General features: G+C 37.4%; 1 protein-coding gene across 1 annotated transcript; it reads right to left on the bottom strand.

Annotated features, from left to right (window-relative positions):
• Positions 1–3,777: 3,777 nt before the first annotated feature.
• On the bottom strand, positions 3,778–4,743 carry LOC110284169 (olfactory receptor 14J1-like). Its single transcript, XM_021149856.1, has one exon. The coding sequence runs from the start codon at positions 4,741–4,743 to the stop codon at positions 3,778–3,780; it is 966 nt and encodes a 321-aa protein (XP_021005515.1).
• Positions 4,744–12,183: the final 7,440 nt, after the last annotated feature.

Raw genomic sequence — 12,183 nt, 5'->3', positions numbered from 1 at the left:
CTTCCACAAGACTCCCTGAGCCCTGACAAATGTTTGGCTGTGGGTCACCTACATGTTTCCTTCAGCTGTTGGATGAAGATTCTCAGATGACAATTATAATAGGTTCCTACCTGCTAGCATAGCTGAGTATCATTAAGAGTATCAGTGGGGTTCTGTTTGTTTGAAAATTTTTTTGTTTGTTTTCTTGGTTGTTATTATTTGTTTTTAGAGTGAGACTCTGATGGGGGAAAACTAACTTTACATTTGCATATTTATTTCTAGGTTAGGGATGGGAACTGTGTCCACTTTTTTTCTCAGTTCTGGGACCTCATCTGGTGCTCTTGTGTAGGCCCTGTGCATCCTACCACAGTCTCTGGGAGTTCACAAGTACTTTAGTACTCCTGTGTTTAGGATTCACTTCTTTAGTGGCCTCCCTCCCCTCTGACTTTTATACTCTTTCATCCCCTCTGCCTCCTACATTCTTTTTGCCTCCTGTTTTGCGGGATTCTTTGATCTCTGACTGGACAAAATTGATAGAGATAACCCATTTAGGAGTAAGCGAGCGTGTCTAAGTTTTTCATTCTCTGCACACTAATCCACTGTGAATCTTTGTATTTGTTCCAATATACTGCATGTGTGAGCTTCTCTGAAGATGCTGAGCAAGGCACTAGTCTACAAATATTGCAAAATGCTCCAAGGAGTTATTTTATTTCTATATCATCTTAGCAGTACTGAGTATTTATCTATATCATTAATCTAACTAGTCTCAGGTTCTTGGTCATCCAACAGTGTCAGGGATGGGTTCCATTTAGTGGGATGGTTGGTTACTCCCACAACTTATGTGCCACCATTGTATCAATGTATCTTACATATATTTCACCATTGTAGATAGAAAGGTTTGTGTTTGGGTTACCATTTGCTTTTATTCTCTGGAAACTCTTCAGTGTGCTTTATAGTACCACAAACATCAGTCTACAGGGGTGAAATACCATTAAATTAAGCCATTGCTGGTAGTGGAAGGACCATTTGGGGATGAGAGATTAGTTCTGTCTCATCTGTTATTTGCCATTTTTATTGATTGCCTTCATATGTGCATATATTTTATGAAGCTTCTACTACATTAGGTTTCCATCCCACCCCTCAAATGATGAAGAGATTTATCAGTCCTCTTCCCTTTCTCTCTGTGTTTGATATTCCTGTCTCAGTGCCTGCCATATACACCTATAACTATCTATTGTATTTTCCATTCTTAGGTAGATACACCTCCTAGTCTTGTACTATATATCTAACTTCTCTAGCTATTTAGACTGTAGCTGGATTATCAATGACTTAACAGGTAGCATCCAAATACAAGTGAATATACACCATAACAAATTTATCTTTTTGTGTCTGGATTATATTACTCAGGATGAATTTTCCTAACTCCACCCAGATACCAGTGAGTTTCATTATTTAATTTTTTTCAATGACTGAGAAATATTCTATTATGTTAATGTACAACATTTTCTTCATTGATTCATCCACTGACAATTATCCAGGCAGTTTCAAATTTCTGACTAGTATGATAGAGCTTCAGTGATCATATGTGAGTAACAATCTCTGTAGTAGGATTTTTAATCCTTTGTGTATGCCCAAGAGTTGTATAGTTGGATCCTGAGATATATCTATTCCAAACTTCCTGAAACACCCCCACATTGATTTTTGTAGTAGCTGTAAATTTGTACTCCTATAAACAGTGGATTGATGGTTCCCTTTACTCCCAAAGCACAAGCTGTCAGGTCGAGACCCTGTACATATTTGCATTTCAATATATCCTCATTAGGAACAGCAACAGATTAAAAACTAATCATGGAACAATAAAGACACACGGAATTAAGTTATCAGTACTGCATGCTTGTTATTTGTAGACACTGTTAAAGAAAAGAAAGTGTGCTTGAAACAAGTATAGCAGTAATGCTACAATGGGTGTAATAATCATAAGATTGCCAGATAACTGATGTAAAAGTACTTCACATATCTGATATTCAGTTTAATAATTAATATTCCTGTCAGGAAGTGAGATTGTGCAAAATTTACCTCTCACAAAAGTGTACAGCCTAAGACTTGTGACATTTATATAATCACCCAAAAAAGAGGACCAAATCATTACTCAATGTTTCAGGAAAAGTACAGTACACACTAATTCTCTTGCGTTCAGAGTGTCATGAAAGAGCCATGCCCAAGTGTTTGTCCAAGGCAGTGTTTGTGCATGTTCATGTTCTCTGTAGGAAAACCTTCACTCAAAAGTAAAGTTTCTTTAAGTAGGAAAAAATTAAGAAGAGAATAAGGTGTCCTCAAAGCAACAAATGAACAAAACAAAAACCATAAACTTGGAAAATTTAAGACAATTTAAAAAACTAAGAGAGCAGTATGCAGAATGCAGAGGGAAAGAGGAAAAGAGAAGCTGCAGAGAGGGCAGAAGGAACAGGCAGGTTTCTCCTTACCATGGGACAGAACAGGTCTTTTCCTAAGAGCAAGGTAAGTTCAGTCTTATTAAACAGTACAAAGCTTTCTTTTTCCAAACTTGGATTTAATTCATTTAGCATTAATAGGGTAGAAATTTTTTCTTTCTCTATGCAATAAAGATTGGAGACCATTTTTCATCCAGAATGAATGAGTTCTTTCTGCATTGATGCTTGGTCTTTTGCTCTAAATGCATATGTAAGTTTGGATATGTTTGTAATTATATAATTATGAGAATGCATGTAAGCTGGGCCCAGAATGGAGATTAAGAAATTTTTATGCATGATTCTATATATGAATTTATGTGAGTTTAGTCCATATTTGCTTGTATACAATGTTTTTCCCTTGTGCAAGCATGATCCTTTTCTCCTTGTTCAATAGAAATTTACTGCTCCAAACTTCCCCCTAGCCTGACAAGGAAGAGGCATTTGGATAAAAGGGAAAAGTCTGTAACAATTAATCCATTACTTCTTCTCCCACTCTTATGCTACATGTATTAATCACTTAAGGCAGTGGCTTTTAACCCTCAGAAAGAGCCAGAAAGTTTTTAGGACTTTTTAGAAATTATCAACAAGTATTTAGTATAGTTAGCAAGCTTGAGCTTCTGGAGAAAATGAGTCTTTAAAGCTACATTTGAGTCTGACTCTGTGTCTCCTTTCAACACACTACAGGCTGGAATGTTCCAGGCATACTTTGATTAATAAACCTATTTTTTTAGAATTATATAGACAAAACTTGAATTTTTATTATTACTTATAATACTATTGACTATATTTATAAAGGCAAAAGACAGTAAATATATGCAGATAAATTGAAAACAGTACTTTAGGAAAATTATAACAATGTAAGTTTACCTAGTGATATACATTTATATCAATATGTATCTTGATAGTTAAAAATAAATTTAACATAAAAGTTGAAAGATAAAGAGTTGACTTAAAAATTGTGAATTGGTATGTGGAAAAGGAGCTAATCATATTACTTTTATTATTTTTATTATTGTAATATTCCCTCTGCAAAAGTCTTAAGAAATATAATGAGAATGTCAGTGTGTGTGTGTGTGTGTGTCTTTCTGTGTAGATGCATTAGGATGTAAGTAGTGGATCTCTATTTCAAAGCTTTTAATAGTTTTATTAATTTGAAGGAACAATAGCTTTTATATTAAAATGCAAAGTAATAAGACATTGTACTTTTGTAAGGACAATTGTTACATAATGTAGTTTACAGAAAAAAACCAATACATTGTCTTTCATTAACATTAGAATTTGAAAGAATTCTATTCTTGTGTATAATTGATCAATCAGTAGCAACAGGGCAAATAATTCTAACAGTGAATTTTGAACTCAACAGTAACTTCCTTACAACACTCTTTATCGTCTCATTTCTCAGACTGTAAATAACAGGGTTGAGAGTTGGAGGTAGTACTGTGTAAAAGATAGAGAACAAGAACTCTAAAGCAGTTGGAGAGTCTGAGGTTGGGTTTAGATATGCACAGGAGCCTGTAGAAATAAATAATGAGACAACAAAAAGGTGGGGCAGGCAAGTAGAGAAGACCTTAGACCTGCTTTCAGCAGAGGGCATTCTGAGAACTGTGGAGAATATGTGGACATAGGAGATGACAATCCCAACGAAGCAGGCAAAGGCCACTGCAGTCATGAAACCAACCATTCCTATTACTACAAGGTGATCATTAGAGCAGGACAGCTTGAGCAACTGGGGAACATCACAGAATAATTGGTGAATTATTTTGGCCCTACAGAATCTAATAGAGAATATGGGTGCTATATACAGGGTTCCTGTAATTACACTGCTTAGCCATACACTTGTCACTGCCCACTTACACTTTCTGGGACTCATGATGACCTCATAGTGGAGTGGAAGGCAAATAGCTACATAACGATCATATGACATCACTGTGAGAATAGCCACCTCACCCCAGGCAAAAGCTGCAAAGAAAAAAATCTGCAGCATGCACTGTCCATATGAAATGTAGCCACTTCCTGCCAATGAACTGTCAACATACTGGGGAACTGTGACAGAGAGGGATGAGAGGTCCAGAATGGAAAGGTGCTTCAGAAAGTAATACATTGGAGACTGGAGCTGTGGGTCCAGTGTTGTGATGGTGATAATGATGAAGTTCCCTGCTGAGCCGAATAGGTATGTCACCAAGAAGAGCAAAGCATGCAAGATCTGCAGCTCACGGTTGTCAGAGAATCCCATGAGGAGAAATCCGCTCATTGTGGTTATATTTTTTACAGTCATTTTAGTAATAAAAATTATGGTAGGAGCTGGAGAATAAAATAATATATTAAATGTAATAATATTTAACCTTGCAGCATTATTTGTTTATCAATAATTATTTTAATAATTACTCCATCTTCTATCGAGATCTATCACCTATTTATCTATGCATTTTTCTATCATCTATCGATTCTCTATTTATTGAAAATCATAAGTGAGAGCACATTTTTCTCACCTGCATATGCCTCACACTATCTACTCATAAAGCAGTAGCTACAGGTACATGTACATGTGGCCCATCACTGGTCCTCTCAAGGTATGTGGTTGTGTTTGCTCCATGAAAACGTTCTATTCCACTGCCACAGTTAAAACCTGTTAATTTTCTTTAAGTCCTTAATAAACATGCTGTGATAGACTATGGGTGAGGAGTTTTTGAACATTGGATTAAATACCATTGTGACAAATGAAATAGATACTATAAGAAATATACCAGGAATTAAAATATATTTGGGTGTCCACTCAAAACAGCTATTCTCTTAGTGAACAATACTGTTGTTACTGCAAGAGGTTATTGGTCATTGTAGAATGAAGTATAAAAATGATAGTTTTATTAACCTTAAATTACCACACAGGTATTATTAAAATGAAGAACAAAATCACTTGTGCAAGGGCAACACTCACATCCCATTCTCAATTTACATACCCTATTTAATTTTAAGGAGTGTTTTAGAGGTCAAATAGTTTCTCTTTGAATTCTGTTTTTATTTCACTGCAGCCTATACTACTAACCTCAAGTGTAGCCATCAAACAGTTATTAGCACTTACCACAAGCAAAGACTACTGCAAAGACAGATGTTCATTTCTTGAGGTAGTTTAAGATGTGGAGGAAAATGGCCAATAACCAATAAGAGACTGGAAATGTAAAGTCATTTATGTTTCAGATAGAAGTCATGTTTTAGTTCATCATCCTTTGTTTTGATATTTGATGGATTAAACATAATCCATCATTCTTCCCTTGCAAGATGAATGTTAGTGTTTGATGCCTGATGAGAATGGAGTGTCAACTTCCTGCATTTTTTTTTCCATTAGTGAGTTTTGTGCAATGAAAGAAAATATGCTCTGTTGGTCTTTTGAAATTTTAAGTCCTGTGAAATATTATCAGATACATTTTGTGCCTATCTAAAAATTGTGTCCTTAAAAAATGTAATTGCAGAATAAAATTTAGGTCATCCTTTTCAATCTTGAGGCATCATACATTAAGTGGCATCTCTCTTGTGACAGAACAAATTCACTCTACCTCCTTCATAACTCTTTTGCAAGAATGAACTTAATCCAAATATTTCCAAACATGCATCCAATTACTTGCTAGGACATTGTAATTTGATTGTAATTAAAGTGATCTTAGAGCCAACCATGACATGAGAAAATGAGTCCCAGGATCTGTGGCAGCAGCATGCCAAATTCCAACCAGTGTGAACTCCACAGGAAGATCCTCCATCCATAGGAAAACAAAACACTGTTAAATAAACTAAATAACTTTTGTATCATCTGGTACAACTTTTGTGTTTGAAAGTCTTTTGTCTCCTGCTCTATATACCTCAGTCATAACTTGAATCTTTCTAGAATATCCTCTTACCATCTGATTTCTTTAATACCTGATATACACAAAAGAAATCAGAGCAAATCAAAGTTCTCCCTTATGTTTCTCAGAGTTTTCCTTAAAATTCTCACAGAATTTCCATAAAATACTAATATTTCCTCATTCAAGTTTGCCAGACTTACTCCAGAATGTCTTGTTGTGTGTGTAGCTCTTCAAGATGATCTGCATTTCCTAATAGTTCTTGTTTACAATTGCATATTTAAAAACCTTATTATGTCCCTAGAGTACAATCGTGGTGAGCTATCTTCTTGTGGAGAGTGGATGGTCTTGGAGGAATACTTTCTTTTGAAATGGAAGTTTGGACTTAGACCAAGTTACTTCATTTACTTTGACCCTGCGTCACCCGAGACTTGGAATCATTAACATTTCCACGCAGCTGTTGAAGGATTTTTTGAGCTTTAGGTTTGGTTGTCCCAGCTCAGTGTTTTTTAGTTCTTATTAAACCTGTGAATCTCCCAGAGATCCGCGTACAGTTCAGAATTCTGGGAACCACACTGAGTGTTTCTGACTTAGCCACTGCAGGAGGGGCAGCTGAAAACTGTTCATTTCTGGCAGGCCAAAATAATATATAAATTACAATAGAAAAATAATGTAGGAATTTATACATTTGTCTGCCATTGTTCTTTCTAACAGGTAATATCAAAGGATTTATAATTTATCAGTTAGAACAATGGTTGAAATTTATATACAGAAATATTTCTTCTATGTGAAGTTTAGAGTTTGTGTTAAGGAATCATCAGACACAGAAGAGTGTTGAGTGTGGCCAAGTCATAGGTGATGTTATGCCAGGAACCATGACCTCAGCAATGGCATTGTGTATATTTTCTAGCTTACATAAACAATCCTGACAGAACATTCATGATAATAACAGTAAGAATGTTTATGGGTAAAAAGGACAGTGTGATCATTGGTTCCAGGAGCTGAAGATTGACACCTGAATTTCAGAGAGCCCCCGGGCTCTTCCCCCTCCCTTGGAGCCTCCTCTTGCTTATGCTTATATTGCCATTCTTGACTAAAGTTTTTCAGAGCTTGATCAGTATGATTGACTTGCTCTCATTCTTTTTTTTATTTTTATTTTATTAGATATTTTCTTTATTTACATTTCAAATGCTATCACAAAAGTTCCCTATAACTTCCCCTGCCCTGCTCCCCTACCCACTCACTCCCACTTCTTGGCTCTGGTGTTCCCCTGTACTGGGGCATATAAAGTTTGCTAGACCAAGGGGCCTCTCTTCCCAAAGATGGCTGACTAGGACATCTTCTGCTACATATGCAGCTAGAGACATGAACTCTGGGAGTACTGATTAGTTCATATTGTTGTTTCACCTATAGGGTTGCAGACCCCTTCAGCTCTTGGATATTTTCCCTAGCTCCTACATTGGGGGCCCTGTGTTCCATCCTATAGATGACTGTGAGCATCCACTTCTGTATTTGCCAGGCATTGGCAAAGCCTCACAGGAGACAGCTATATCAGGGTCCTTCCAGCAAAATCTTGCTGGTGTATGAAATAGTGTCTGGGTTTGGTGACTGATTATGGGATGGACCCCTGGGTGGGGCAGTCTCTGGATGGTCCATCCTTTCATCTTAGCTCCAAACTTTGTCTCTGCAACTCCTTCCATATATATTTTATTCCCTATTCTAGGGAGGAATGAAGTATCCATATGTTTGTCTTCCTTCTTGATTTTCTTGTTTTGGAAATTGTATCTTGGGTATTCTAGGTTTCTGGGCTAATATCCACTTATCAGTGAGTGCTTATTAAGTGACTTCTTTTGTGATTGGGTTATCTCACTCAGGATGATATCCTCCAGATACATCCATTTGCCCAAGAATTTCATAAATTCATTGTTTTTAATAGCTGAGTAGTGCTCCATTGTGTAAATGTACCACATTTTCTGTATCCATTTCTTTGCTGAGGGGCATCTGGGTTCTTTCCAGCTTCTGGTTATTATAAATAGGGCTGCTATGAACATAGTGGAGCATGTGTCCTTATTACCATTTGGAACATCTTCTGGGTATATGCCCAGGAGAGGTATTGCTGGATATACGGGAAGTACTATGTCCACTCTCTCACTCCCTTGCCCTGGGTCCCTGCTGATTCAGGTTGGTGCAAACTGGAGCCCTGCATGTGGCTCTGGGTTTGGGATCTGAGAGAGACCACTCCTCTCATTGGGTCACTGCTTCATTGAAAGGTGAGTGAAGACCCACACTCAACCACTGCTTAATTAGGAAGTGAGTGAAGGTTCGCATTGGACCACAGCTTCCTCAAGAAGTGTGTGAAGGTTCACACTGAACCACCACTTCATCAGGAAGGGAGTGAAGGTTCACACTGAGTCGTCCCTTTGTCAAGAGGTGAGTGAATACCAGCACTGGATTGCTGCTTCATTAGGAAGTGAGTGAAGATCCACACAGAGATCTCTGCAGTGTATCCTGCACTGTGAGACCTATCCAAGAAAGGTCGGAAGAGTGGCTAGACTATGGGACAAGCATTAAGTAAACATGAATTGTTTTTAAAGGGATCTAAAGGAATTCCTCAAGACACGAGGAATATGGGTTAAGAAAATTTATTCACAGCCAAGAGCTGCTCCAGGTGGGAGGAATAGGGTTTAAAATAAAATAAAGTAAATAAAAAGAGTAAAAAATAAAACTACAAAAACAAAATAACAGATGTTAGAAAAAAATTGTAACTCAAGTACATTTATGTTGTTCTTAATTACCAGAAGTAGGAATGGTAAATATATAAATGAAAGAATTTGACAAGTTAAGGAGTAATAAGGAAAGTTAGAAAACCAGGGCACTGAGGAACAACTATCAGTAGCTACCACTGTGCCTCCTCTCCCTTCTCTGGCAGAATTCCCAGAAGAAGGAGATAAAGAATTAGACTTTGAACATGAGAGGGAGAAAGAGAGAGAGAGAATAGGTTTCAGAAAAGCAGTTATCCCCTGTTCGGGACCTTTTAGCAAAAGAGAAGGAAAATAGAAATAAGCTATTTCAGAGCTCTCCTAGGGACAGGAGGAAATCCGGAAATGTCCTGCTTCCTCTCTGGCTCCTATGGAGATATTCTTAGCTCTGGTTAGGATATCTGGGTTGCTTTGAGACATCAAGCTCTATTCCCTCTGTCTATTGTCTGTCCTTGGTGTACCATTTGTCCGTATGTCTGTCTATTTATATTTGGTTTTGTTTTGTTGTTTGAATGATTGTTGTTCTGTGTTTCATTTTGAAAGAAAAAAAATGGTAAAGTTTTATCTGTTGGCTGTTCATCCTTTGATTTAGTTTAACTTGTTTAAAAGGCATTGTCAATTTGCACAGTAGAAACTGATAAGTTACACTGCATTGTGTCCGGGAGTAAAGTACAGCTGGAAAAGCACAGCCAGAGGCTGATTATCTACACAAGCAGCTCTTGAAGGGGCCAACAGATTTTTGCTTGTAACAGAAAGTTAGCTTAAAATTGGTAACTCAGGGTTGGAGTCATTCTAGACAACATGTGGCATGAGCCAACCCAGGAAAACCGGTCTTTAATGATACTTCTAATTTTGGATAATATTTTGTGTAATTCTTATTCTAGAAACTAGATTTATAAGGATAGAATTTAAAACAATGTCTCTTCAATGAGGTATTAAAAGCTGCACTGTCATGCATTCATATATAAGAGCTGGCAGCCAAACTTTGTAACATGAAACTGATGATTTTGTTATTGATTTTAAAGAGAATAGATTGTTTAAAATTGAGTTTTGCTTTCCAAAAGTTATGGATATATTATAATATTGCAAAAGAAACTTAAAAATTTTGGTTAAAATTGACAGTGTTCCATTGACTGCAGTTTGCAATTTGATCACAATCTCAGGATTTTTAACTCACCCATATATTGTAATTAGGGTGATTATAAGAGTTTATCTTATGAGATCAGTAACGGGGCTCCCTGCAGCCATCTGGTCATATAAAGCAAAGTCACACTTCTTTAGATATGTTCATCTTTGTGCAGAAATTGGACCCTCACACAATCAGTTTGGCTATGGCTGCTGCCTTGCAGGGAGCTACAGTACTAAGGTTATCGGGAATGTTTTAAGTATAAATCTTCTGAGGAAAGACTGTCTAAAAATTAGAGGCATAGACAGTGGTAGAATTGTTTCTGTGGAATCTGTCCACACTGCAGAAGGGATAATATTTGAGCCAGGACTCTGGCAGTATGCTCAGATCATATTTGAGTTAATGCAAACCTCATAGCAGACTCAATGAGCATTGTGTGGCATTTCTTTTTTTTTTTTACTCTTTTTTATTAATTAATTAATTAATTAATTTATTTTTTATTACGTATTTTCCTCAATTACATTTCCAATGCTATCCCAAAAGTCCCCCACCCCCACCCCCCACTTTCCTACACACCCATTCCCATTCTTTTGGCCCAGGCATTCCCCTGTATTGAGGCATATAAAGTTTGCAAGTCCAATGGGCCTCAATTTCCAGTGATGGCCGACTAGGCCATCTTTCAATACATATGAAGCTAGAGACAAGAGCTCCGGGGTACTGGTTAGTTCATCATGTTGTTCCAACTATAGAGTTGCAGATCCCTTTAGCTCCTTGGGTATTTTCTCTAGCTTCTCCATTGGGAGCCCTGTGATCCATCCAATAGCTGACTGTGAGCATCCACTTCTGTGTTTGATAGGCCCCAGCATAGTCTCAAAATAGACAGCTATATTTGGGTCCTTTCAGCAAAATCTTGCTAGTGTATGCAATGGTGTCAGCGTTTGGAAGCTGATTATGGGATGGATCCCTGCATATGGCAGTCTCTAGATGGTCCATCCTTTCATCACAGCTCCAAACTTTGTCTCTGTAACTCCTTCCATGGGTGTTTTGTTCCCAATTCTAAGAAGGGGCACAGTGTCCACACTTTGGTCTTCATTCTTCTTGAGTTTCATTCGTTTAGAAAATTGTATCTTATATCTTGGGTATCCTAAGTTTTGGACTAATATCCACTTATCAGTGAATGCATATTGTGTGAGTTCCTTTGTGATTGTGTTACCTCACTCAAGATGATGCCCTCCAGGTCCATCCATTTGGCTAGGAATTTCATAAATTCATTCTTTTTAATAGCTGAGTAGTACTCCATTGTGTAAATGTACCATATTTTCTGTATCCATTCCTCTGTTGAGGGGCATCTGGGTTCTTTCCAGCTTCTGGCTATTATAAATAATGCTGCTATGAACATAGTGGAGCATATGTCCTTCTTCCCGGTTTGAAAATCTTCTGGATATATGCCCAGGAGAGGTATTGCTGGATCCTCTGGTTGTACTATGTCCAATTTTCTGAGGAACCGCCAGACTGATTTCCACAGTGATTGTACAAGCTTTCAATCGAACCATCAATGGAGGAGTGTTCCTCTTTCTCCACATCCTCGCCAGCATCTGCTGTCACCTGAATTTTTGATCTTACCCATTCTGACTGGTGTGAGGTAGAATCTCAGGGTTGTTTTGATTTGCATTTCCCTAATGATTAAGGATGTTGAACATTTTTTCAAGTGCTTCTCTGCCATTTGGTATTCCTCAGGTGAGAATTCTTTGTTCAACTCTGAGCCTCATTTTTTAATGGGGTTATTTGATTTTCTGGAGTCCACCTTCTTGAGTTCTTTATATATATTGAATATTAGTCCCTTATCTGATTTAGGATAGGTAAAGATTCTTTCCCAATCTGTTGGTGGTCTTTTTGTCGTATTGATGGTGTCTTTAGCCTTGCAGAAGCTTTGCAGTTTCATGAGGTCCCACTTGTCAATTCTAAATCTTACAGCACAAGCCATTGCTGTTCTATGC

Source organism: Mus caroli, unplaced genomic scaffold (genome assembly GCF_978045245.1).
Source record: "Mus caroli unplaced genomic scaffold, Mus_caroli_1 scaffold_18, whole genome shotgun sequence".
Lineage (NCBI taxonomy): Eukaryota > Metazoa > Chordata > Mammalia > Rodentia > Muridae > Mus > Mus caroli.
Note: the sequence above shows the minus strand (reverse complement) of the source record. Positions and strands in the feature narration are given on the sequence as shown.